Source organism: Hippocampus comes, unplaced genomic scaffold (genome assembly GCF_001891065.2).
Source record: "Hippocampus comes isolate QL1 unplaced genomic scaffold, H_comes_QL1_v1.1 scaffold249, whole genome shotgun sequence".
In the NCBI taxonomy this organism is placed as follows: Eukaryota; Metazoa; Chordata; class Actinopteri; order Syngnathiformes; family Syngnathidae; genus Hippocampus; species Hippocampus comes.
In genome coordinates this window covers 1503285-1524863 of record NW_017805035.1, presented here as the reverse complement: position 1 = coordinate 1524863, position 21579 = coordinate 1503285, and the positions used below count along the sequence as shown (strand labels likewise).

At 51.3% G+C, this 21579-nt stretch overlaps 4 protein-coding genes across 5 annotated transcripts in view; all 4 read left to right on the top strand.

Annotated features, from left to right (window-relative positions):
* adam15 (ADAM metallopeptidase domain 15) overlaps positions 1-9515 on the top strand; it is a 20643-nt gene extending 11128 nt beyond the window's left edge. Inside the window, exons 18-40 of the mRNA XM_019863618.1 lie at positions 2627-2703; positions 2774-2852; positions 2958-3034; positions 3314-3569; positions 3649-3714; positions 3784-3855; positions 3939-4108; positions 4182-4266; positions 4348-4496; positions 4728-4905; positions 4982-5074; positions 5146-5341; positions 5411-5519; positions 5615-5810; positions 6483-6560; positions 6633-6744; positions 6830-6980; positions 7078-7198; positions 7309-7377; positions 8019-8087; positions 8801-8866; positions 8948-9042; positions 9161-9515. Coding sequence (XP_019719177.1) covers positions 2627-2703; positions 2774-2852; positions 2958-3034; positions 3314-3569; positions 3649-3714; positions 3784-3855; positions 3939-4108; positions 4182-4266; positions 4348-4496; positions 4728-4905; positions 4982-5074; positions 5146-5341; positions 5411-5519; positions 5615-5810; positions 6483-6560; positions 6633-6744; positions 6830-6980; positions 7078-7198; positions 7309-7377; positions 8019-8087; positions 8801-8866; positions 8948-9042; positions 9161-9221 — 2625 coding nt within the window. The 3' untranslated portion in view covers positions 9222-9515. The remainder of the gene's footprint in view (positions 1-2626; positions 2704-2773; positions 2853-2957; positions 3035-3313; positions 3570-3648; positions 3715-3783; positions 3856-3938; positions 4109-4181; positions 4267-4347; positions 4497-4727; positions 4906-4981; positions 5075-5145; positions 5342-5410; positions 5520-5614; positions 5811-6482; positions 6561-6632; positions 6745-6829; positions 6981-7077; positions 7199-7308; positions 7378-8018; positions 8088-8800; positions 8867-8947; positions 9043-9160) is intronic.
* A 215-nt stretch (positions 9516-9730) lies between these two features.
* On the top strand, positions 9731-15132 carry LOC109512135 (semaphorin-4A-like). Its single transcript, XM_019863650.1, has 14 exons — positions 9731-10120; positions 10417-10577; positions 10652-10714; positions 10795-10893; positions 10987-11077; positions 11166-11288; positions 11350-11477; positions 11615-11787; positions 11968-12106; positions 12557-12746; positions 12925-13040; positions 13110-13312; positions 14073-14143; positions 14401-15132. The coding sequence occupies exons 1-14, from the start codon at positions 10021-10023 to the stop codon at positions 14964-14966; spliced, it is 2223 nt and encodes a 740-aa protein (XP_019719209.1). The 5' UTR covers positions 9731-10020; the 3' UTR covers positions 14967-15132.
* Positions 15133-15796: 664 nt separating this feature from the next.
* On the top strand, positions 15797-18302 carry LOC109512160 (uncharacterized). Its single transcript, XM_019863693.1, has 7 exons — positions 15797-15815; positions 16731-16941; positions 17015-17113; positions 17404-17460; positions 17539-17712; positions 17964-18089; positions 18156-18302. The coding sequence occupies exons 2-7, from the start codon at positions 16732-16734 to the stop codon at positions 18198-18200; spliced, it is 711 nt and encodes a 236-aa protein (XP_019719252.1). The 5' UTR covers positions 15797-15815; position 16731; the 3' UTR covers positions 18201-18302.
* Positions 18303-18877: 575 nt separating this feature from the next.
* nudt17 (nudix (nucleoside diphosphate linked moiety X)-type motif 17) lies at positions 18878-21578 on the top strand. Of its 2 annotated transcripts, none has more exons than XM_019863673.1 (9): positions 18878-19312; positions 19588-19691; positions 19758-19862; positions 20006-20189; positions 20267-20292; positions 20411-20506; positions 20571-20669; positions 20982-21127; positions 21193-21578. In XM_019863673.1, the coding sequence occupies exons 1-9, from the start codon at positions 19195-19197 to the stop codon at positions 21368-21370; spliced, it is 1056 nt and encodes a 351-aa protein (XP_019719232.1). In that variant the 5' UTR covers positions 18878-19194; the 3' UTR covers positions 21371-21578. The 2 variants fall into 2 exon arrangements, with proteins under 2 accessions (XP_019719232.1, XP_019719231.1); XM_019863672.1 differs by having other exon boundaries at positions 18878-19348.
* The last annotated feature ends 1 nt before the right edge of the window (position 21579 follows it).

The window sequence follows — 21579 nt, the reverse complement described above, 5'->3', positions numbered from 1 at the left end:
GTCCCGTCGCTGGAGGAGATCCGGGCCGTGGTGGCGCGGCGGGACATGAGCACCACTGTGCATTGTCATGGCGGAGGCTGCTGCAAGATCGTCATCAACTCGCATACCACTGCCGGCGAGGTGAGTAGAACCTTACAGTCGTTGCTCGATACATTGCTCTACACTTCTTGCAGCACCGTTTTTCCAGAAAAAAAGTCAAGAGTTCCAAGGGAATTTTTTTTAATGCTCATTAATTTTATTTATTTATTTCAAAGGGAAAAAATATTATTCCGTTTTTCAGTGTGTATTTGACGTGTGTGTGTGTGTGTGTGTGTGTGTGTGTGTGTGTGTGTGTGTGTGTGTGTGTGGGAGAGAGAGAGAGGAGAGAGAGGGAGGGGGGGATTCTTGAGTGTTAAGGTTAGGTACTCCCTGATCTTCCTCATTTTCATCTTGGTCTTAATAAAATAAAATAGGTATGAAGATGATGTCATACACTGTGAGTCACATGGCCATCTCCCAGAATGTTCCAGACAGGGCGTGAGGACGAACACATCTGAGATCACATCCTGTAGAAATCCCCCTACACCGACACCCACACCCACACACACACACACATACAAAGGATGATGGGAGGCGGCACGTTCAGCATGTCGCGGCGTTTGTTGTAGCAAGTTGACTTCTGGTGTGATGTCATGACCTTGAAAATAATCCAATTCTAAGAAACAAACCTACTTCCTGTCATGTGCCTGTAACAGGAAGTAGTTCCACTTCAAAGAAGAGGAAAAGCCACTGATTGCATAGCCACTGGATGAACATCGGTTCGGTTTGGTTGTGGTCTGAGTGAATTTTGATGCTGGTTGGTTGGGGTCATGATCGATTGTGGTCCCTGCTGATTCTGGTTCCGGTTGTTTGTGGGCATCGTTATTTGTCACTTTGGTTGATTTGTTTTTTATGGTGCTGATTGGTTGTGGGCCTGGTTGATTCGAAGTCCTGGTTGGTTTTGGTCTCCGTTATTTATTTATTTGTTTTATTTTATTTTCTTTGACAGAGATTTGAGATCAGCGGATGTTGTTCATATTTTGCAACCGTAGGCATGTGAACAACTCTTCTTACAGATCTCTTTAGCGTGATATGGGAGAAGGGCGTGATACCGGAAGACTGGGCGAAGGGTCTGATTGTGAAACTCCCAAAGAAAGGCACCCTCCAAGAGTGTGACAACTGGCGTGGGATCACCCTTCTCTCCATCCCTAGCAAGATTTTTTGCCGTGTCCTACTAAAGCGCATCGACCAAGCCATTGACCCCAGGCTTAGGCAGGAGCAAGCAGGATTCCGGAAGGGCAGAGGATGCATGGACCAAATCTTTGCCTTGCGCAACATCATCGAGCAATGCTTGGAATGGAATGTGCCACTGTACATCAACTTTGTGGATTTTAAGAAGGCCTTTGATAGCGTACATCGGGAAACATTGTGGCGAATACTGCCTTCATACGGTGTACCACCCAAGATCATCCCCTTGATTAGCATGTTCTACAGCCACTTCGAGTGCAGTGTCATCCTGGATAATACCCTGACAGAGTGGTTCTCAGTGGAGTCCGGTGTGCGTCAAGGCTGTATATTATCTCCGATCCTCTTCCTTCTTATCATCGACTGGATCATGAGGAAGACAACAGCTGACAAAGCCAGAGGGATCCAGTGGACATTCCTCTCACAACTCGAGGACCGGGACTTTGCCGATGACCTTGCCATCCTGTCCTCCAAACATACCCATCTGCAAGAGAAGACTGACCGATTGGGTCATTTCGCTGCACAAACAGGACTCACCATCAGCACCACCAAAACCCAGGTCATGTATATCAACCCCAGGGTGACAGCTCCTATCACCAACAGTGGGAAACCTCTTGAGGCTGTCGACAACTTTACTTACCTGGGCAGTCTGATCAGCACTGACAACGGCGCGCAGAAGGACATCAAGGCGAGGCTTGCAAAGGCACAGGGAGCATTTGCCAGGCTTCATGCCATCTGGAAGTCCCGTCAATACAGTCTTCACACAAAGATCCATCTGTACAACAGCAACGTGAAGTCTGTATTGCTATATGGGTCCGAGTGCTGGAGAGTGGTGACGACGGATATGAAGAGAGTGGAATCTTTTCACAACAAGTGTCTCCGCAAGATCTGCCATATATTCTGGCCAAACATTATCTCCAACCGTGATCTCTACACGTTGACTGGAAGCCAGAGTATAGTAGGAGAGATCAAGCGTCGACGATTCCGATGGCTGGGGCACGTATTAAGGATGGAGGAAAACCGCATACCGAAAGTAGCGCTGAGATGGACTCCACTCGGAAAGAGAAAGAGGGGACGGCCCAAAACCACATGGCGCCGAACTGTGATGGCGGAGCTGAAAGAGAAGGATCTCACATGGGGACAAGCCCAACACATCGCCAGAGACAGGGCACGATGGATAGAGTTGACTGAGGCCTTATGTCCCAGACGGGACGAAGAGGACTGAATGAATGAGGCATGTGAAGCCCTTTCGGACTTTCCTGTGGTTAAGGGCTCTATAAATAAAAAAAAATTGGACTTGACTTGGTCCTGGTCGGTTGTGGTCCTTGTTGACTGCGGTTGTTAAAGGTGCTAATCTTTTCAGGACGGTCACCCAGAGCATCTGCAGTGTGGCCTGAAGGTCCGAGGTGAGGTCCTTGTCCTGGACCTGCAGAAAAATCGGTGAGTGAGCGCAGATGGATCAACATCACTTGGAAACAACTTTGCACTGATGGCTGCGCTTCGACCTCAGCGACCTCCTGCCCAAAGCGCCAAACGTCTTCTTCTACCTGCCCAACGGCACTGGAATTTCCATGACGGACGACCCTGTGGTGAGTCCTTGAACGCAGCTGACCATCTGACTGAGTGACAGACTGACCGCCTGACCTCACGAAGATGGACTTGCCAAGCTGAGCCGTTTGGTTTTGTCTCCGCAGACGCATTGTTATTACCATGGCAACGTAAGAGGATTCCCAAGCTCCAGAGTGGCAATCAGCACCTGCTCCGGTCTGCGGTGAGTTTTCCAAGTGGTTTACGGCGATCCCTGAGCCCTGAAGGATTAACAGATTTGCTCAAGCATCAGCGCTTACACAATTCTTCATTGTTCTTCGACACGTGCGTTTGACATTTTCATGGAACAACCAATAACACGGAGATTGTACACTTCCTTCAGTGCTTGGTTGTCACAGTGTTGAGGCCTGCAGAGAAAGCCTTGCTGGCCCTGACTGATCACCACCACCGAGCGTTTGTCAAAAGGGATGACATCACCATCGACCGTCTTCTTTCTCTTTAGCGGCGTGATCGCCGTCAACTCCTCGTTGAGTTTGGAGGTTCAGCCGCAGGAGCTCCGCCCCCCGCGCCACAGCATTGCGGCAAGTGGTCAAGGGGGCGGGGCCAGCGGAGGAGGAGTTGAAGAAGAGGCGGGAGAAGATGGAGACCACCTGATCTTCTCCAGCGCTCACGTGGCCGACCAAGCTGCCGCGAGCTGCGGCGTTTTGCACGGCCACGCCGACGTCCGCCACGATACCATCACGCACCCGCAACACAGGGTAAGGGGCGCGACGTGACACAAAACGGCGGAATGAAACCAATAAGAAAAGCCCTCTCCTGAACTTGGTTTGTGCGCAGATAAAAAGGGACATCCTGTCTGAGACCAAATACATCGAGCTGGTGTTGGTGGCAGACCACCAGGAGGTGAGTGGACGCTTGATTGACCGCCACCATTAGCATATTGTGATGACCAATCTCCTTCTTGCTGTTTAGTTCTTGAATTACCAGAAGAATAACAAGACCATCATCTACCGCTTGCTGGATGTGGCCAATCAGGTGGACTGGGTGAGACCTTTGAACCTGCCATCACCATGGCGACAACCTGCAGAGCCCCAAAAATACTGTGCGTGTGTACGTGCGCGCGGCAGTATTACCGGCCGCTGAAGGTGCGCGTGGCGCTGACGGGTTTGGAGGTGTGGAGCGACCGGGACAAGATCCGCGTGGAGAAGAACCCCAGCGCCACGCTCAACAACTTCCTGCTGTGGCGGACCAGGGAGCTCCTGCCACGCCTTCGCCACGACAACGCTCAGCTCGTCATGTACGCCCGCCAAAAGCCATGTTGACCTTCCCGCTGACTGCTTTCTCGTTGACCTTGTGCCGGTGTGGCGCAGGGGAAGCGCCTTGGACGGCACGACGGTGGGCATGGCGGCGCAGGCGTCCATGTGCTCCAGAGACCGCTCAGGAGGCGTCAACGTGGTGAGTGGTGCGGCCAGCTCATCTTCATCATCATCGCCATCGGTATCGACGGTTGTAGCAACCCGCCGCCGTTGTGAGCAGGACCACCTGGTCAGCGTCCTGGGCGTGGCGTCCACGGTGGCTCACGAGCTGGGACACAATCTGGGGATGAGCCACGACAGCCCCGAACGGCGATGCCGCTGCGACAATCAACCCCGCATGGGCGGCTGCATCATGGAACCCTCCACCGGGTCGGCACCCGCACAGCTCGCCGCTCTCATTGGCGCAACCCTGACCTAAACCCGCAGACTGCCATCCTGCTAATGTCCATTGCTGTTGACGTGCTACTTACCTCCTGCTGACTTGCTTTTGACTTCCGACTGAGTTGCTGGACTGTTGACATCTTGGTGCCAATTTGCTGTGGACTTAAAGCCCCTCCCCCTTTGCCTCATTGCTCCCCCCACCCTCACCCACCACAACAGGTTCCTGCCGGGTCAGCAGTTCAGCAGCTGCAGCGCATCCGACCTGTCGGTCAGTCTTCTGCGAGGCGGTGGCATGTGCCTATTCAACGTGCCGCCGCCCGAACGCCTCCTGGGCGGGCCACGCTGCGGCAATCTCTACGTGGAGCCCGGCGAGGAGTGCGACTGCGGCCTGCTGGAGGTACGCGCCCTGGCGGCTCACACGCCTCAGGCGAAGCTCGTACGTAACGATGGCCTGTTGTGCTCTGATTGGTCAGGAGTGCCGGGACGCCTGCTGTGATGCGGCCACGTGTCAGTTGCGCCCCGGCGCCCGCTGCTCGTCCGACGGCGTCTGCTGCCAGGACTGCCAGGTAGGCACCGCCCCCTGCCCGAGCCCTTCAAACGTTTGGCCTGAATCTTAAAGATATCTTGACGTCCTCAGCTGCGGGCGGCAGGCTCCGTATGCCGGGAGCCCATCGGAGAGTGCGACCTGCCCGAGTTCTGCACGGGCTCCTCCCCCTTCTGCCCGCCCAACGTCTACGTTCAGAATGGCGAGCCCTGCGAAGACGGCGCCGCCTACTGTTACGCCGGCACTTGCGCCAGCATGCATGCGCAGTGCCAGACACTTTGGGGACCCAGTAAGTCACGCTAAGGTAACCACCCGGTAATGTGACGTGAGAATTCTAACGGCGCTCTCGTGTCGTCAGATGCCACCGCTGCACCGGCCATCTGCTTCTCGTCCGTCAACAAGCAAGGAAACAAATACGGAAACTGTGGCCAGCTCGCCAACGGGTCCTACGTTGCCTGTGCACCCAAGTCAGTGTTTTAGTGTGTGTGTGTGTGTGTGTGTGTGTGTGTAACATGCATGCCCCCTGTTGGTGGTGGATCACTTCCCGCGTTTGTGGTTGCAGTGACGTGCAGTGTGGCAGGATCCAGTGCCAGGGCGGCCTGGAGCGCCCCCTGCTGGGCACCAACACCGAGATCCTGACCACCACCGTGCGCTTCGATCTCCACGACCTGGTGTGCCGCGGGACTGTCTTCCACCTGGGGGACGATGTGTCCGACCCCGCCTCCGTGGCCCAGGGCACCGCCTGCGGACCCGGCAAGGTCAGGCCCGAGCTCACCCCCGACCTCCGACCTGTTAAGTGTTTATCAAAATACATCAAGGCGTCACAAGGCGGCTGGACCAAAAGCGCAACGTTTGCGCAACTGGCTCAAATTCGAACAAAATCAAGTGCTTATAATTGTGAGAATATTTCTTCCCGAAGACCCGCTGACTTTCCATCGTCTAAAAATCTCTATGCAGCGGTCGTCTTGAACTATTGAGTCAATGTTGTGTGGCCATGCTCGCAACTGAAAATGCGCACATCTCAAGTCACCTTTCCCCAATGGAAGGAAGGGAATTGGCATCGAGGCCTTGCAAATAAACAACCACCAAAATACTACCAAAATATTTTTCAGTCAGGAAAAGAGCCCTGGACGACACTCATGATCACGTCATTGAAAAGAATGGAAAGGTTGAAACAGTTGGTGTGTCATGAATTCATTGTCCAGCCCTTTGTGTTGTGAGCACTTTGGCCACCTGGGGGCAGTATAATATGATGGTGTGTGTGTGTGTGTGTGTGTGTGTGCGTGCGTGCTTGCGTGGCTCCGAACTCCAAAACCTCCAAATGTGCCGATGAATGATTTTGTCTTACCGCACCCCTGCGCTCACTACAAGGGGATTTGTAGCAACTATCTTGCTCCACTGCATCAAAAAGAGTGGCATTATGTTTCCAGGCCTGCTTGGACCACAAGTGTCAGGATGTTTCCGTCTTCGGCGTGGATGAATGCCACAGGAAGTGCAACGGTCACGGCGTGAGTGGCCCGCCGTTCACGCGCCCCGCCGCCCGTCGTCGTGGCAACAGCTCAGCTCTTCCTGTCTTTCAGATCTGCAACAGCAACGACAATTGTCACTGCCGACCGGGATGGGCGCCGCCCGACTGCGCCTACGCCGGACGCGGGGGTAGCGTGGACAGCGGACCGGCGAGCGCTGCCACAGGTACACACGCACACTCACAAAAAGTACATGCAAATAAAACACAAATCACACTTGAAGTGTATTTTGGGTGTGCGTGCGCATATAGGGTCTGATCCGGTCCTGGTGGCCCTGCTGGTGCTCTTCCTCGTCATCCTGCCGGCACTGCTCCTCTTCCTCGCTCTTCGCTTTCCTCGCCTCCGTCGCGCGTGTTTCTCTTTGGGAGGCGGCAAACTCTCACCCAAATCCTCACACAACCGGTAAACCCGCAGTGTGTGCGCGTATGCGTACTTACACATTTGTACCTTATGCGTGTGCGCGTGCGCCAACATGTGAACACGTGCGACCGCTGTCCAGGACTCCGGCGACAGAGCGCTCTTCGGACCGCAACGTGGATCAAATTCGTCCGCTGAGGTTTGAGACCAACGTGTCATCGTCACCACCGTCGGACATCCCCGGAACGCCGCCGCTCAAGGAGGTAAGTGAAACCGAAAAAACCCCCCCCAAAAAACATGACGACTTTGACGTGAGAACACGTGGAAGGCGCATGTCTGTCACGCTGCTACTTCCTGTTTTCTCTCCAATCAGCTTGCCAACAGGCCTGCTCCTCCCACTAAGCCACTTCCCCCCGCCCCCCCACTAAATCCCCCGCCGCAGGTAAACAGGCATGACCACTTCCTGTCTGTGTCACGCCATCTTCTCGCTAGACTGTTGCGTGTTGTCATGGCTTCGCGACTGCTCTAGAGTGTGCTGGTCTGCCGACTGTTGTTGAGTGTTCTCATGCCTTTTCTGGGGAACCTGAGAATGCTCCAGAATGTTGTGTAGCGTGCTCGAATGTTCCCCGTGAGCATTCGAGGCCATTGTGGAATGTCTTTTAGGGTAGGGACATTGTGTCAAATGTGTAGAATGTTTCCCCCAATGTTGTACTTTGTTCGAGAATCAATTGTCAAACGTTAGAGCGTCCTTAAATACTGCACAGAATGTTGCAATGTTCCAAAAGGCCAAATAAAAGCTTCTAGAATTTAGTCACAATCGAGTCTGTAAAATGTTGCCGTGTTTTAAAATGCTGTGGAATGTAGTGTCTTTATAGATCACTTTTTTTTTTTTTTTCTTTTTGGTAGTGCTTGAATGTTGCAGCGTCCATGTACACATGCTCTAGAATGTTGTAGAACTCTAGTGCAGTGTGTTGAAAGTTGTTTTGTGTCTTGTTCCAGTTGCGAGTTGCAAAGTGTAGTCGCGTGCCCGGTGTGCAGCCCGGCCGCCTTAAAATTTCAGCTCATTTGTTGTTGTGACTTCAGCAATCTGAATGTCGTCCGGCTCCGCCCACCAAGCCTCTTCCACCTGCCCCTTCTGCCAGAGGTGTTAAGGTAGGAACCGTTGTCTGGACAGGAGGCACGATGGCCATTGATTGGCTGGAGAGGGAAAATGCTGATTGGCGGTCCACAAACAATGAGTGGCTTTCATAGTGATTTGCTGTAATCTGAGGCTTGGCCAGGCGGCCTCACTGCAATTCAAATCTCGAATCGACGCAAAACCAGCTCCCAAGTAATGGGCTGCTCATGAAAACAGGGGCCAAACGAGTGTTGGGTCGGTTCGGCCGTGTCAGTTGGCACGGGCAGCCTTTATTTATTTATTTGTATATTGATTTGTATTTATTTTTTCCCTTCAAGCTATGCTTAAAGCCACTAGGGGGAGCCTCATGAAAACTGGACTCACCCCCACTCATCCATTTTTAATATGCTTCTGTGTATATTTAATATTTATATTTATTAACTTTTTGTCTTCCACTTTCTCCCTTTCATAATTTTGCTGCTGTAAATTGGGAATTTCTCCATTGTGAGACAAATAAAGGTTTTTGTTATCTCATGATACAAAAATCAGAGACCTATGTGGCAGCCATATTGAATTCAAACAATAGCAGACGATTCTATATTTAAAAAAAAATGAATGGGTGTCTTTATCTCTATGAATGGAATTATTCTGAAAAGGAGCCCTAATCTTCGCTACTTAACACGCATGTCAGCATGAGCATGTTTCCTGACTTTCCACTCTTTGTCCTTACCTTCGCTAAAATGTTCAGCTGCGAGCGAGCCGACCGGCTCCACCCACTAAGCCCCTCCCCCCTGACCCAGTCTCACCCGATCAGGTACACGCACGCCTCTTGGTATTTTGCGTTCATGTGGGACGTCCTGCGCGCGTGATCGTGTCCCACAAATTCTCTTGTCAGGGTTCACGTCCGCCCAAACCAGCGGTCCCCAAAAAGCCGTCAGTTCTTCCGCCTCGCCCCCATCTGACCGTTGCGTCTACAGCCTCGCCTAACAGGTTGGAAACGCCGCAATTCCGTTTGTTGCCCCATCAGAAGTCATCCGAGGTTTTTCGCCTGTCTGATGATGATTCCAAACAAGAAGTCGAAAGCATGACTTGTGTTATTATTTTCCAGCCGTGGCGGTCGTCATCCTCCATCGCGTCCCACAATTCCGCCCAGACCAGAGCCGCGGTGACAGGACAGTGCCCCCCGCTGGTGGTGGTTATGCATTGCAGTGCCTTCTTGCCAAAGCAGCAACCGCTTCTCATTGGCTGTCTGCAGGAAGCCACGCCCCCTTACAGCCATGCCTTAGCAGGAGGTCACTTGACTGACAAACTGAAGACAAAATATGAAGTCCATGTTTTTTTTTTTTGTAGGAAAAAATATCAAATGGGGGAAAAAAACAATGGCAGGAGTGATGTCACGTCTGCAGGACTCTTCTGTCACTTTCTGTTGCTGCTTAACGAAATAAAAGTAATCAAACTCCAAATCCGTCATGTTTCCCCCGAGACAGGAAGTGATGTCATGGAAGCCAGATGCCGCCTGTGTGTGTTTGACTAGCAAAATACAATGAACAAGCATCGTTTTGTGGAATAAGTTCAAGAATAAACATTTTGTCCATATTTGCAGCATTGATCTGATTATGTGTACGGTAGCAAGAATGTGATGCTGCTTTTTGGCACGCGTAGGCCATGAAATGAAATTTCATCAAAGTATCACCAATAGATGAGATTTTTCTTGCTCTCCGGGCCCTGTTCTTGCAGATCGACTGTATGCATGTATATGGAGATGTGATGTGGTTAAAAAGAAAGCAGATCACCTGACTTTGAACTTCTTGCAAGAGACATTGGCAATGATGTCGTAAAGAGGCGACGCAGAAGTGAAACAAGAAGTTTGAATGCATCACGCTATCGTCTGCCTCGCCCCCTTCTGAAGACCAAGCGACAGGAAGTGGTAGAGTGCCTTCCTGTTACTTGTCACTCATTACCTTCACGATGGCCGTCGCACTCGTCTTGCTGCTCGTCACCATCGGGATGGATGCTGTTGGGACGGACGCTGTTTTGCCGCTCCAGGCGCACTCTTCCTTCCTCTTTAGTGAGTCATTCTTGTCCTTCTTGTTCCACTTCCTGTGCATCTGATTGGACCTTGGTCACATGATACGTGCTCTATGATTTGTAACCATGGAAACATTGACCGACATGATGACGACGATTGAGGCGGTCACTCAGTGTTGTCGTGGTGACCCTCGCAGTCTTGTCCGTCAAGCTGTCAATCAAACTGTCAATGTGTCATCCATCTGGCCAGAGCTCAGACCACTTCCTGTATCAAGTGTCACGTCTGAGCTCAGAGAGGAAGTGGTCCGTGTGCATGGAAACCGTTTTTGTGCTCAGACTCTCCCGACAGGCCACTCGTGCGCTTCTCTCTGGCCGACACCCACAACTTCACCACGCTGCTGCTGAGCGACGACCACGACACGCTCTACGTGGGCGCGCGGGATGCTGTGCTTTCGTTGGACGTGAGCGCCGGTGACGTCCTGACCCTGAAGAGGAAGGTGAACAGATGCGGTTGGCGCCCGCCACTCTGTCCGAACGGTGCCTGACCGCGACGCGTCTACCCCTTCCGCAGGTGTCCTGGCGTCCGACGGACTCCGATGTGGACGTCTGCCGGAGCAAAGGGAAGAACGCCACGGTAACCTTTGACCTCTGTGAGACTCTTCATGTGTTTCCGTGGTGGGTGGAAGATCAAAGACGATGTGTGTGTGCGTGTAGATGGAGTGCGGAAACTTTGTGGGGGTGTTGCAGCACCTGAACGCGTCGCACTTGTATGCCTGCGGCAGCTTCGCCTTCCACCCACGTGACGCCTTCCTGGTGAGTGCAGCCGTCGGCCTTCCTGCGTGGGCATGCTGATGACATTCTTGTACTGTCACCGTTCCTGTTTGAAGACTCCTCCTCCCCCTGCAGGACGCCGACACCTTGGCCATGACCCGCCTGCCAGCTGTCCGAGGTCGCTGCCCATTCAGCCCGTGGCAAAGGAGCACCGCCCTCGTCGCGGGTCGGCAATGACGCCGCCGGTCGCCGCATTCGGGTGACGTCAAGTGCATAAGCCCCGCCTCCTGACTGACTGTTTGTGCGGGTTGCAGACGGCGAATTGTTCACCGCCGTAATGGCCGACTTCAAGGGAGTCACGCCACTCATCGCGCGACACTTCAGCAAAGGCGGACGTCCAGACGTCAGCCAGGAGTCATCGCCCATCCTACTGGAAGGTGACGCTCCGCGCGCACGGGCTCCCCTAGAATGGCCGTCACCCTCACTTCCTGTGTGCAGAGGCAGATTTTGTGGGCTCTGCCCTGGACGCCGCCGAAAGGAAGGTCTTCTTCTTCTTTAATGAAGTGGCCAAGGAGTTCAACGTCCACGAGGAGCAGCACGTGGCGCGCGTGGCCAGAGTCTGCCAGGTGCTCTGGGACTCACGCCAAGGACACTCACATTAGCATGTAGCATGTAGCTAAGCACACAGCAAAACATGACCTTTAGGCATACCAAAGAGGCAACAGGCCAACGCTAACTAAACAACCCGCGTTGTGGCCGGCAGGATGACGTGGGCGGCGTCCAGATCCTGCAGAAGAAGTGGACGTCGCTGGTGAAGACGACACTCCGCTGCCTGCCGCCTTTTGCCGTCCTGCGCGACATCTTCGCCCTCCCCCTGCCGCCGGAGGATGGAGAAACCACCCACACGCTCTTCTACGCCGTCTTCAGCTCACAGTGGTGCGCAACAAACCTTACCTTGTCCTACTGTTACAACTAGTGACAGTAAAAAAAAAAAGAAAAATGTCCATAGATGTCAACGAGTACTGTGTGCTCAGTTGCCTTAATACTGAGAACAAAGACTGTCCTTAAGCCGTCTATCGCGGATGCCACTCGCTCCACTTCCTGTCGCTGTCGCAGGTCCCTCCGTCCCGAGTCGGCGGTGTGTGCCTTCCGGCTGGCGTCCCTCAGGGAGGCGTTCGCAGGCCCCTACAGGCACTTCGATGCTCACACTCACCTGTGGAGCCCCCTGCCGGCCAAGAGCTCCTACTTCGGGCAGGTTTGTCTGTCACCCATAAATGAAATGACCGCACTTTTCGTCATCATGCCTCGGTGACTCAGCAATTTAGTTGACTACATCAAAATCCCCATGCGCACAGATTGGGGAATAGCATCTCAATCCATTGAACACAAAAAAATTACTTAGTCGGACTCCATTGGCAATATTAACCATGATTCGCTTCAAATGTCATTTATCTCGGCCCCCAATGTCAAAATCCCTCTGGTGTGAAGTGATTCGGAAGTGGCCCCATGCGCACAGATTGGGGAATAGCATCTCAATCAATGACTCCCAACACAAAAAATTACTTAGTCGGACTCCATTGGCAACATTAACCATGATTCGCTTCAAATGTCGTGTGGTGTGAAGTGATTCGGAAATGGCGAATGATTGTGTGTGTGTGTGTGTGTGTGTGTGTGTGTGTGTGTGTGTGTGTGTGTGTGCAACCAGTGTGGCCTGGAGGGGGCCTCGCACAGCAAACTGGAGGAGGTGAAGCGCACCTTCCTGACAGATGGCCACGTGGCTCCAGAGCAAAACGGCCCCCTGCTGGTCTCCACCCACCACCGCTACAGTCGTGTGGCGGTCATGAGCGTGCGCGCGGCTGACGGCCGGCGTTACCAGCTTCTCTTCCTCCTCACCGGTGAGCCTCAAAGACACGTGCTTGCAAGTCATTTACATCGCCCATCAAAGTGTTTTTTACTCCTTTGGTTTTTCCTGCCGACGCAAACCTCAAAGACACGTGGTCACGACCGATGTGTTACTGCAAACATGAAACATGAAAGAGATGTGATGTCAGTTGAGTGTGTTTGCATTTCTAGAAACTGGAATCCTGCACAAAGTGTTTTTGTCTTCGCGGGGTCCGCGGGTCATTGAGGAGATTGCGGTGCTGGAGCGCGGCGACCACGTTACGGCCTTGGCGCTGTCGGCCTCCAAGGTGAAGTGGAGGTTTGACGTCATCCGGCCCGTTAGACGTCTTTGCTGAATGCGTGTGTGGCATTATCAGGGCGTAGCATTCGTCGCCTCGTGGGGCGGCGTCACCGCCGTGCCAGTGGCTCAATGCTCCACCCACCGCTCGTGCGGACGCTGCCTATTGGCCAGAGACCCTCTTTGCGGCTGGAGCCGAAGCAGGAAGATGTGTGCCCGTTTGGACCAGGAACGAGAACGTGAAAAAGCCAAAGACCAGGAACCGGGACAGGAAGAACGCATGTATGGACCACGCTGTCATGCCGGCGTCATTATTGATCATGTTTTGATCACTTATAATCATGTATTGATCACATAATCATCACATACTGGGTGGGCTAGCGGGGGCAGAGGCACAAGGTCAGGTTCACACGGAGGAATTTGTTCAAATTTTAAGACTGTTTATCTTCAGTGTGACAGAGACCTTCCGCACAGAGAACAACTCCATTGAGACTGGTTAGGGGATTAGGGATTAGGGGGTTAGGATTAGGGTTACGAAGGGTTAGGTGTAGAGTTGGGGTTCGGGTTGGGGGGGTAGGCTTAGGGTTGAGGTTAGGGTTAGTGTAAAGGTTAGGTTAGGATTTGGGTTTGGGTACGGGTTCGGGGATTAGGGTTCGGGATAGGGGTTGGGGTTAGGAATAGGGGTGAGGGTTAGGTTTAAGGGTTAATGTTAAGGGTTAGGGGTTCAGGTTAGGGGGTAGGGTTAGGGTTAGGGGTTGGAGTTAGGGTGAAGGTTTGGGGGTTAGTGTTAGGATGAAGGGTTAGGGGGGTTAGGGTTGAGTGGTTAGGGTTACGGGTTAGAGTTTGGGTAAGGTTAGGGGTGAGAGTTAAGGTTAGGGTTTGGGGTTAGCGTTCGGGTTACCTTCCGACGGAATCTTCTCGCTGGCACATATTGATGACATTCGACCACATATTGATGATGTACAGCCTGTCTTTAAATGAGCTCACGTTGTTCACATACTGTTGATGTACGGAGCGCATTTTGAACATGTGTGCTGATCAGGGTTCAACTCCTGGAGGGTGGTGACGTGGCGAAGGCATGTCATGGTGAAGGCGGAAACCCCCCTGTCAAAAGTGAGACATCGAGTTGTGAACTCTGATGGCGTGTGCCGTTTGACATGTGGCATCTGGTGTGTGATGTCTGCCTTGTGATTTGTGACGTGTAACATGAAATGTGGCATGAGATGATCCACGTCTGACCGTGGAGTGTGGCATGTGTTGTGTGTCGACTCACCAGTGGGTTGTGATGTGACATATGTCTGACGTGCCACCTGTAACTTGGCGTATGATATCTGACGTGACGTCTGGTATGTGCTGTGTGCCGCATGCAGATGTGGTGGCGGGCGTCAATGAAGTCGTCAGGCTCTGGTGTTACAAACCTTGGGAGTCGTGCACGCTGAAGTGGACGTCCTCGCGAATCCGAGACCTCCTGCCGCGACTGTTCATCCAATCGGGGGACGGCAGCCTAACCTTCTTGGCCAACGCAGACACGCTGGACGAATACCACTGTCAAGCAGAAGAGGACGGCTACACGGAAACGGTCGCCAGCTACAAAGTCATTGCGTCGGCTCGACCGCGCTCCATGCGCCCTGGTGCCGGTGCAGAGAACGACTGGACGACCATCGGGGTGGGGTCCACATCTTCTCCGCCACAGGTGCTCTGTGAAAGGCGGAGCTACGAGGGAAGGCTGGCTGGGGTGGCCCTGGTGCTGACCACCTGCATCTGTTTCCTGGTGTCAGTCGCAATCCTGGCATGTGTCCGCAGGAAGTCCGCCAATTGTCATGAGGGTACATCATCATATACCCAGGATGACAAAAAACATGACAAAGTTTCAGAGCCGAGGGTGGAGCTACGACAACTCCCTGACAAGCAACACTTAACCAACACGCCATCTTAGCTTGGTGTATTTTAGCTCATTTTAGCTTATCAACATTAGCATTGTGAAGCCGAACTTGAAATTCATTTGAAATGATGAAATTTGTAACTAATGGCGGTCATTAAATGAGCTGTGAAACACATCGTCTGCTTCATTTTACAATAACCAAAGCAAAAAAGCAAATAACCCCCAAAAAATTGGTGTATTTTTATGTATAACAATTTACCATGCCATTGTGTTTTGTACATTTGAAAAAAAAATACAATTAAAAAAAAAAGTTACGTAAATGACGGGAAATGTTTGTGGTGCTTTCAGTGTCTGTAGGAACTATTGCAATCCATCTTCAAATTTTACTTCGTGTTTTGGCTCGACCAGTTTGACGTCCATCGAACAGGTTTTAGGGCCTGTCGTACGAACAAAACGACTGATTATTTATGTATTGTTACTCCGTATATTGTAACACTTGACGCGGTTATGTGTAGTGGTGTGATAGATGTCGGTTCTTTGTACAATTTTTACAGGTGCCAACAAACGCATCATCTCAATCTCCGTGGTTTGGTCTCACGATCAAATCGACTTGACTAGGCATTTTACTAACATCCAGTTATTTAACTTATTTAGAATATTAGGGAGTGGAGTGTCTCAAGAGTGCCGTTGAACGTCCACCGAGCAGCAGGTGAGTTTGTTTTTGTTGTTTTTTTTGGAGACGTCGCGTCACTTGTCTTACTTCCTGCTTTCCTTTTCGCCAAACGTGACGCATTCACCGAAACTCGTTTTAAACTTGTCCACTTTGATACGTTTTGCTGTTTTGTGGGACAACGACAAGAAGTCTTATGGAGCGACAGCTGATCACCGAAACAGGACACATTTATGCGCAATTCGGGTTATTTCACGCCATGTGAAATCTACGCGTTTGGCGGACGGACGACTTGTCAACAAGCCTTTGCGTGTGAAAAATACGCCCCGAAATGTTTCCATCCATCTACTACTCACAAAAAGTTTGGGATAGTTTGGTGTTCTGGTGAAATTTATGTAAAAGGTTCACGCTACAGTGATGTCATATTATGATTGGATTCGCTGGTGATTTCCTCATCTCAAACAAATCAGTGAAACAAAAATGAAAGGTAAATAGTGAAGTAAGTTTACAAAGTCCCAAATGAAACATTTTTATGTCGCAAGTAGTTAAGCAAAATACATTCAAGAATGAAAAACAATGTCTTAAATTCGACAAACTAATCGTTTTCCCGAAGTGAAATCCTGACGAGCGACAAACCCAGAAGTGTGACGTCACTTTAAGACAACAATAGCAGGGCTCACGATGGAAAATGTACACAGCCGGTCAGAAATCGATTCGAAAAGCGACATTTTACACATATCTGAGAGAATCCAGATGTTTGAAGAGTTGGAGGAAGATGAGGTTGTTGGCAAGATGTATATTGGACCATACATGTATGAGCCGGATGCGCAGGAGGTCAGTCTGAGTGTTAGGAAGTGGACGCAAACCATTTTCACAGCGTGGCGGGCATCAAATGGCACCACAGATGACATTGCACATATTAACGGCCAGGTAAATGTTCTCGCTGTATTATGGGAACAACTCATCTCCAGTCATTACCAGGACTTATGACCCGTCGTCTTGCCACATCGCGTGTTGTGGTCGAAGCGGGTCGTATTGGAAATTACCACTTGCCTTTGTCTTGTAAAAAGCCCTCAAACGCGCTTCTTTCAAAGTCGGTGATTGAGCAAGGGTTGACTTCTACAAAAAGGTGTGTCCTTCTGTGGCAGAATGGCAACGTCTTCGTCCGTCACGAGTGTCGGCGGCATGCTGATCGTCACGCAGGTCATCCCGCAAGATGTCGGAGACACAAAATCCATCCCGCTACACTCCGCAGCTGCGGCTCCGACCACCGATGAGCAGACCACGTCACCTGCGCTTCCCGCCAAGAAGGACGGCGGCTTTGCTGATTACCAGCGAGGGGAGATCCCCGGCCTCGGGGTGAGGTCCCCACAATGCCTCCGGATGCTGCGCCACGCAAGAGCTTGATGTTTGTGTGTGCGTGTCTTTGCAGGTCGTCCAGCTGGTCATCGGGTCGCTGTGCGTTCTCTTCAGCCTGACGGCCATCTCGCGGTTCCTGCTTGTGCACGTGGCATTTTGCCTCTGCGTCTGGGTGAGTTGACTGCCGACATGTGACGTTATTATGTTCATATGATGTGTGTGATGGGTGCACTGACATACAGTGTGTCATGTTATGTGACATGTGATGGGACCCGCCAGGATTTATTATTTGCGAGACTTTCATTGTTTTTAATTGAGGCGCAAAATGCAAAGTTTGACCCAGAAATCGTGACGCATCATTTGCCTTGTAACGTATATTAGTCATGCGACGTGGTGTGACGTGTTTTGCGGAATGTGTCGACATTTCAAGTGTTTGATTAGCGCCCTCTGCTGTCCCTCCAGTTTCTGGTGTCTGGTTGGCTGTCATTGGCGGCTCACAGGAAGACCTCCATCCGGCTGGTGAGTCTCCTTTTGATGACATCACGCTGATCCCATTGTTCTTCTCCCGCTGGTCAGCCCTTTTGTTGTGTCGTGCAGATGTGGGCGTGTCTGTGGTCCAACGTCATCAGCGTCCTGCTGAGCCTGGGAGGCATTGCCTACCTGAGCTGGCTGCTAGCAACCAGTTGGTCCTCTGAGGACGTCTGCGGCGAGCAGTTGTTCGACGATTCCTCAGCATGGAATCACTGTGTCTCAAATCTGAGATTATTGAACGTAAGTTTGACCGTGGACGAGCCGCCGCATAGTTTAAGCCAGTGGCTCACCGAGTGGCCTATCATCGTTACACGGTACTTGCCTGAGTCGTCATCGGACGCTAGAATTCCACCCACAGCAGACTGGAGCACGTGTTTATGCTCAGCTGGGTCTTGTTTTGATGGAGCGTCAGTTGCTTTAAGCAAGCGGAATAAGGTAGCCGTAAACGGGATATCCGAAAGCAGGGCTGTCAGCTACCTGTTTTTTTCCAGTCCGTGCTTCAGGGCCTGCGCGGCCTCGTCCTGGTTCTGCTGTTCCTGGAGGCCGGCGTCTCTCTGCTGCTCTGCGTCTGCATCACCAAAGCCATCAGGACACGCTTCCACTACGCGCCCATCATGGTAAGACGGCACCCGTTGTCGTCTTCCAATCACCGATCGCCATGTCTCACGTTTGACTCTTACCAGGTGGGGAGCGGAGGCAGCTGCTCTGGCGGCAATGACGAGGCCTAGCTCGATTCACCGTGACAATCAACGCAACATTGTGACAGCATCATTGAAGCATGACCATTTGATTTACAACACAATGAGAGGAGTAACAGAACAGCATCATAACGTTTTTTTTTTTCCACGATATAATAGGGTAGTAGTGACATTATAGCCTTTGTGTGTATGGGGTCGGGGTTGTACTGTGATTTTTATATTGTGGCTCATTAGCGAGCTAAATTAAGAATGTGTCCTCATTATATCCCCCATGAGCCTTTGCTTGATATCGTTGCACAACTCTGAGATGCATCAGTGCCTACACAATAAGAAAGTTGGTTGTGTTTTCTTAAAAAGAGGTTGGACAAAATATTTAGCTTCAAGCAGACATAGGAGCTAGCCAAATTTAACACTGCCGACATGTTCACCACATGAGTTAAGACACTTCATGCAAACAAGCTTCACGTCACTTACCGGAAGTCGCGCGACTCGCACGGATATTCGTTTCTTCACTTTGCAGCTTGCTTGCGTTTGGTCAGTTAGCGTGTAGCATTAGCCGCAGGGGGAAATTGCACCTCGCTGCATTTGAAATCAACCAAAATCAATAAATGTGTCAACAAATGTCCTGGTCTGTTTGGTTCTTTAATGCCAAGTGGAGTGCATGTGACTGGCAAACTTATGAAAGTCACACATGCAAAAATGTCGATATTGATGGACAGATACAACACATGCACTCTCAGTAAAAAGTTTGGACACAGTTCCTCATCCTAATGTGTGTACAACTTTATGACTGGTCATGAAATACACACGCATACATGACATATACTTGTAACTTTATGTTTGCCAAGACTGGTGCGCAAAATACTGAAGTGGTTCACCTCAGTCGAAGGTTTGAAGAAAGGCTCTTCACATTAAAAGCTTTGTTGGGACTAAACAAGTGTGGATCGATATCCCCGCTCCTGGCAACCTCAAAAACTTTTTTGCTGAACTTTTCCTCTTTCTCTGACAATCAAGCTGCCGCTCGATGCAAGAGAGCCTGGCTGTGCAGACGTCATCGCTCAGCCACCCCGAACGGCTCGCTTTTATTGTGAAATTTGACACCAGATGTAGGAGGAGAACTATTTGTCACTGCTGTGTCGTCGGTGCGCAAACTTTTCTTCCCTCTTGCACTCACTGGCGTAGGTTTCTCTATTTTGACTTTCCCGTGAAATCCAATTTTCAGGAAGGGAAACGTGCGCCGACCGGATGCGTTCGCTGCTGGATTTCGTCTGTTTAGCATTCGCGAGCTAGCTTGTGATTAGCTCCCCCCTAGTAAGGACACATTGAACAAGTTGCAATCAGGATTGGTTGGTCGCTACTGCTACGTGTAAACTGCATTACAAGGACGTGATTGGCGGTGCTTGTTTGTTTCCGACAGAGGAGCAAGTGATCACGTGGTGTATGGAGATGGAGGTTTTGCGGAGGGTTATAGTATGGACGTGCATGGATGGGGCGGCGCCGCAGATGGTTCCCTTCCTCCAGGTGCGTGTCACCTTTCCGTTCTGGGCTTGGCGCCCATCCTGACCCGGACACGGTCTCCGCCCTCAGAGCGTGACGGGCAGCTTGGGCTCTGGCGACCAGGCGAGCATCCGTTGGCGGCTGGATCAGAACCGCCTGGTGCTTTCCCGAGACCCAACCGGCATCCTCCTCCAGGTAGCGACCGCTTGGCACTTACCTTATTGCCAATGAAGTTGATTTGTTATTATTCATTCGGGTATGGGTCCGGGGGGAATTCCTGGACCTGATTGACAGTTTACCAGTCACTCTGATGACCGTGACTGCTTTTTGCTTGTCAGAGGCCCGCCTATTGTCCCATCAAACACCTGTCCGTCAAAGAGGCGGCCGCTGTCCCATTGGACATTCAGCAGAGGGGAGTGGACGTGGGAGTGGCCATCATCCTTCAGTCTGCCGATCAAAGAGTTTTGCTGACCCGACGAGCAAAACACCTGCGAATATTTCCCAATATTTGGGTGTTGCCAGGTCAGATATCTGCCACCATCTTTTTTCCCCCCTTAGGGGCCACGCCCACCTTCTCTCACGCTGCTTTTCTCCTACAGGCGGCCATCTTGAACCGGATGAGACGGTACGTTTTCCCGGACTTGTCAGCTGCCTGGCAACATCCCAGTGTGTGCACTGTGCATGTGTGTCAAGGTTCCGATAGTTACCTGTCAGTCACAAAATAATTAAAACAACAAATGTAGCTTCTCGAGGCGGGTCTGCGGGAGCTGAAGGAGGAAACGGGATTGGCTGTGGAAGCGGAACAATTCCCAAGTGCAAAGTTTCTGGGTGTGTGGGAGGTGAGAGCAGGATAGTGTGTGCGCGTTTGTCGATCAAATCCAAGTAATCACTGGTGCGTGTCAGTCAGTGTATCCCCTCATGCTGAGCAGAGGACCTCCCCAACGGCACCACCTCGTGGTCTACGTGCTGCTCCACTCGGCCCACACGCATTTGCAGCTCCAGGTAATCTTAATTTGGGCTTCAACTATTATTTGATTCAGACAATCTATCTTTTTAATTAAAAGATGAATTTTGAAAATACACAGAAAATCAATCTGCTTTGAAGGAGAACTACAGAAAATGCAGATTTAGTTTACTTTTAAGGTTTGGAGCAATGTGAAGTTAATGTCTCAAATGGATTATCATAATAGTTGTCGATTCATTTGTCAATTCATGTTTGTGTTAGTTGCAGCCCTGACACTAACCTAGCATGCTAACCTAGCGTTGACTGAACATTGGAGCGTAATTGATGATACGTGTCAATTATGTCATCAGGAGTGTCTGCGCCCCTCCCCCGCTGAGGTGAGCGCTTGTCTGTGGGCTGACGCCCCACTGGCCAGCGCCTCGGTGGCCGCCGTGGATGGGCAGGACTGTTCAGCAGCTGAAACGGACGAGCCAGAAGGCCTTCCTGCCTCCGTCAGGTATGGTGCTCAGGACCCCTGATGGGGTGACAAGCACGTGACCCTTGACCCGTGTCCCCTATCAGGGTGTCCGAGGTGTCCCCTGATGGCGGACTGAAGAAAGGCGCCCTGCCCGTCTGTGTCCTCTTGCGCCGCGCGCCGCCCAGGGGGCCCGACGTGGAGCGAGTCAGCGCAGGGACCAAGTTTGCCCTCAACCTTTGGCTCAAGACGCTCCGACCCAGCCCAACACTATTTCAGTCATGATGTCATTAGACATGTCTGAGTCCCAAGAACCCCCCACTTGCCATTGTGTAAATGTATCTGTGTATTGTGCATCAAAAGTGGACTTTCTTCATTTGTCACAATGTTCCCAAATACAAGTTGTAATTGAGTTGTCAAAATATCTATTAACCTTTACACGACTTTGTGCTTCTTGACTTTCAATGTATTTGATTAAAATGTATGTCTGCAAT

What these genes read in the sequence shown, in the direction of transcription:
- LOC109512135 (XM_019863650.1), top strand. Translation starts at nt 10,021, where the DNA reads ATGGCCGTCGCACTCGTCTTGCTGCTCGTCACCATCGGGATGGATGCT. An exon ending in AGAGCTCCTACTTCGGGCAG is followed by an intron (nt 12,107 to 12,556) that starts GTTTGTCTGTCA and finishes GTGTGCAACCAG; the next exon opens with TGTGGCCTGGAGGGGGCCTC. An exon ending in GCTTCTCTTCCTCCTCACCG is followed by an intron (nt 12,747 to 12,924) that starts GTGAGCCTCAAA and finishes TTGCATTTCTAG; the next exon opens with AAACTGGAATCCTGCACAAA.
- LOC109512160 (XM_019863693.1), top strand. Translation starts at nt 16,732, where the DNA reads ATGGCAACGTCTTCGTCCGTCACGAGTGTCGGCGGCATGCTGATCGTC. An exon ending in GGGAGATCCCCGGCCTCGGG is followed by an intron (nt 16,942 to 17,014) that starts GTGAGGTCCCCA and finishes GTGTCTTTGCAG; the next exon opens with GTCGTCCAGCTGGTCATCGG. An exon ending in CATTTTGCCTCTGCGTCTGG is followed by an intron (nt 17,114 to 17,403) that starts GTGAGTTGACTG and finishes CTGTCCCTCCAG; the next exon opens with TTTCTGGTGTCTGGTTGGCT.
- nudt17 (XM_019863672.1), top strand. Translation starts at nt 19,195, where the DNA reads ATGCAAGAGAGCCTGGCTGTGCAGACGTCATCGCTCAGCCACCCCGAA. An exon ending in CAATATTTGGGTGTTGCCAG is followed by an intron (nt 20,190 to 20,266) that starts GTCAGATATCTG and finishes TTTCTCCTACAG; the next exon opens with GCGGCCATCTTGAACCGGAT. An exon ending in AGTTTCTGGGTGTGTGGGAG is followed by an intron (nt 20,507 to 20,570) that starts GTGAGAGCAGGA and finishes GGTGCGTGTCAG; the next exon opens with TCAGTGTATCCCCTCATGCT.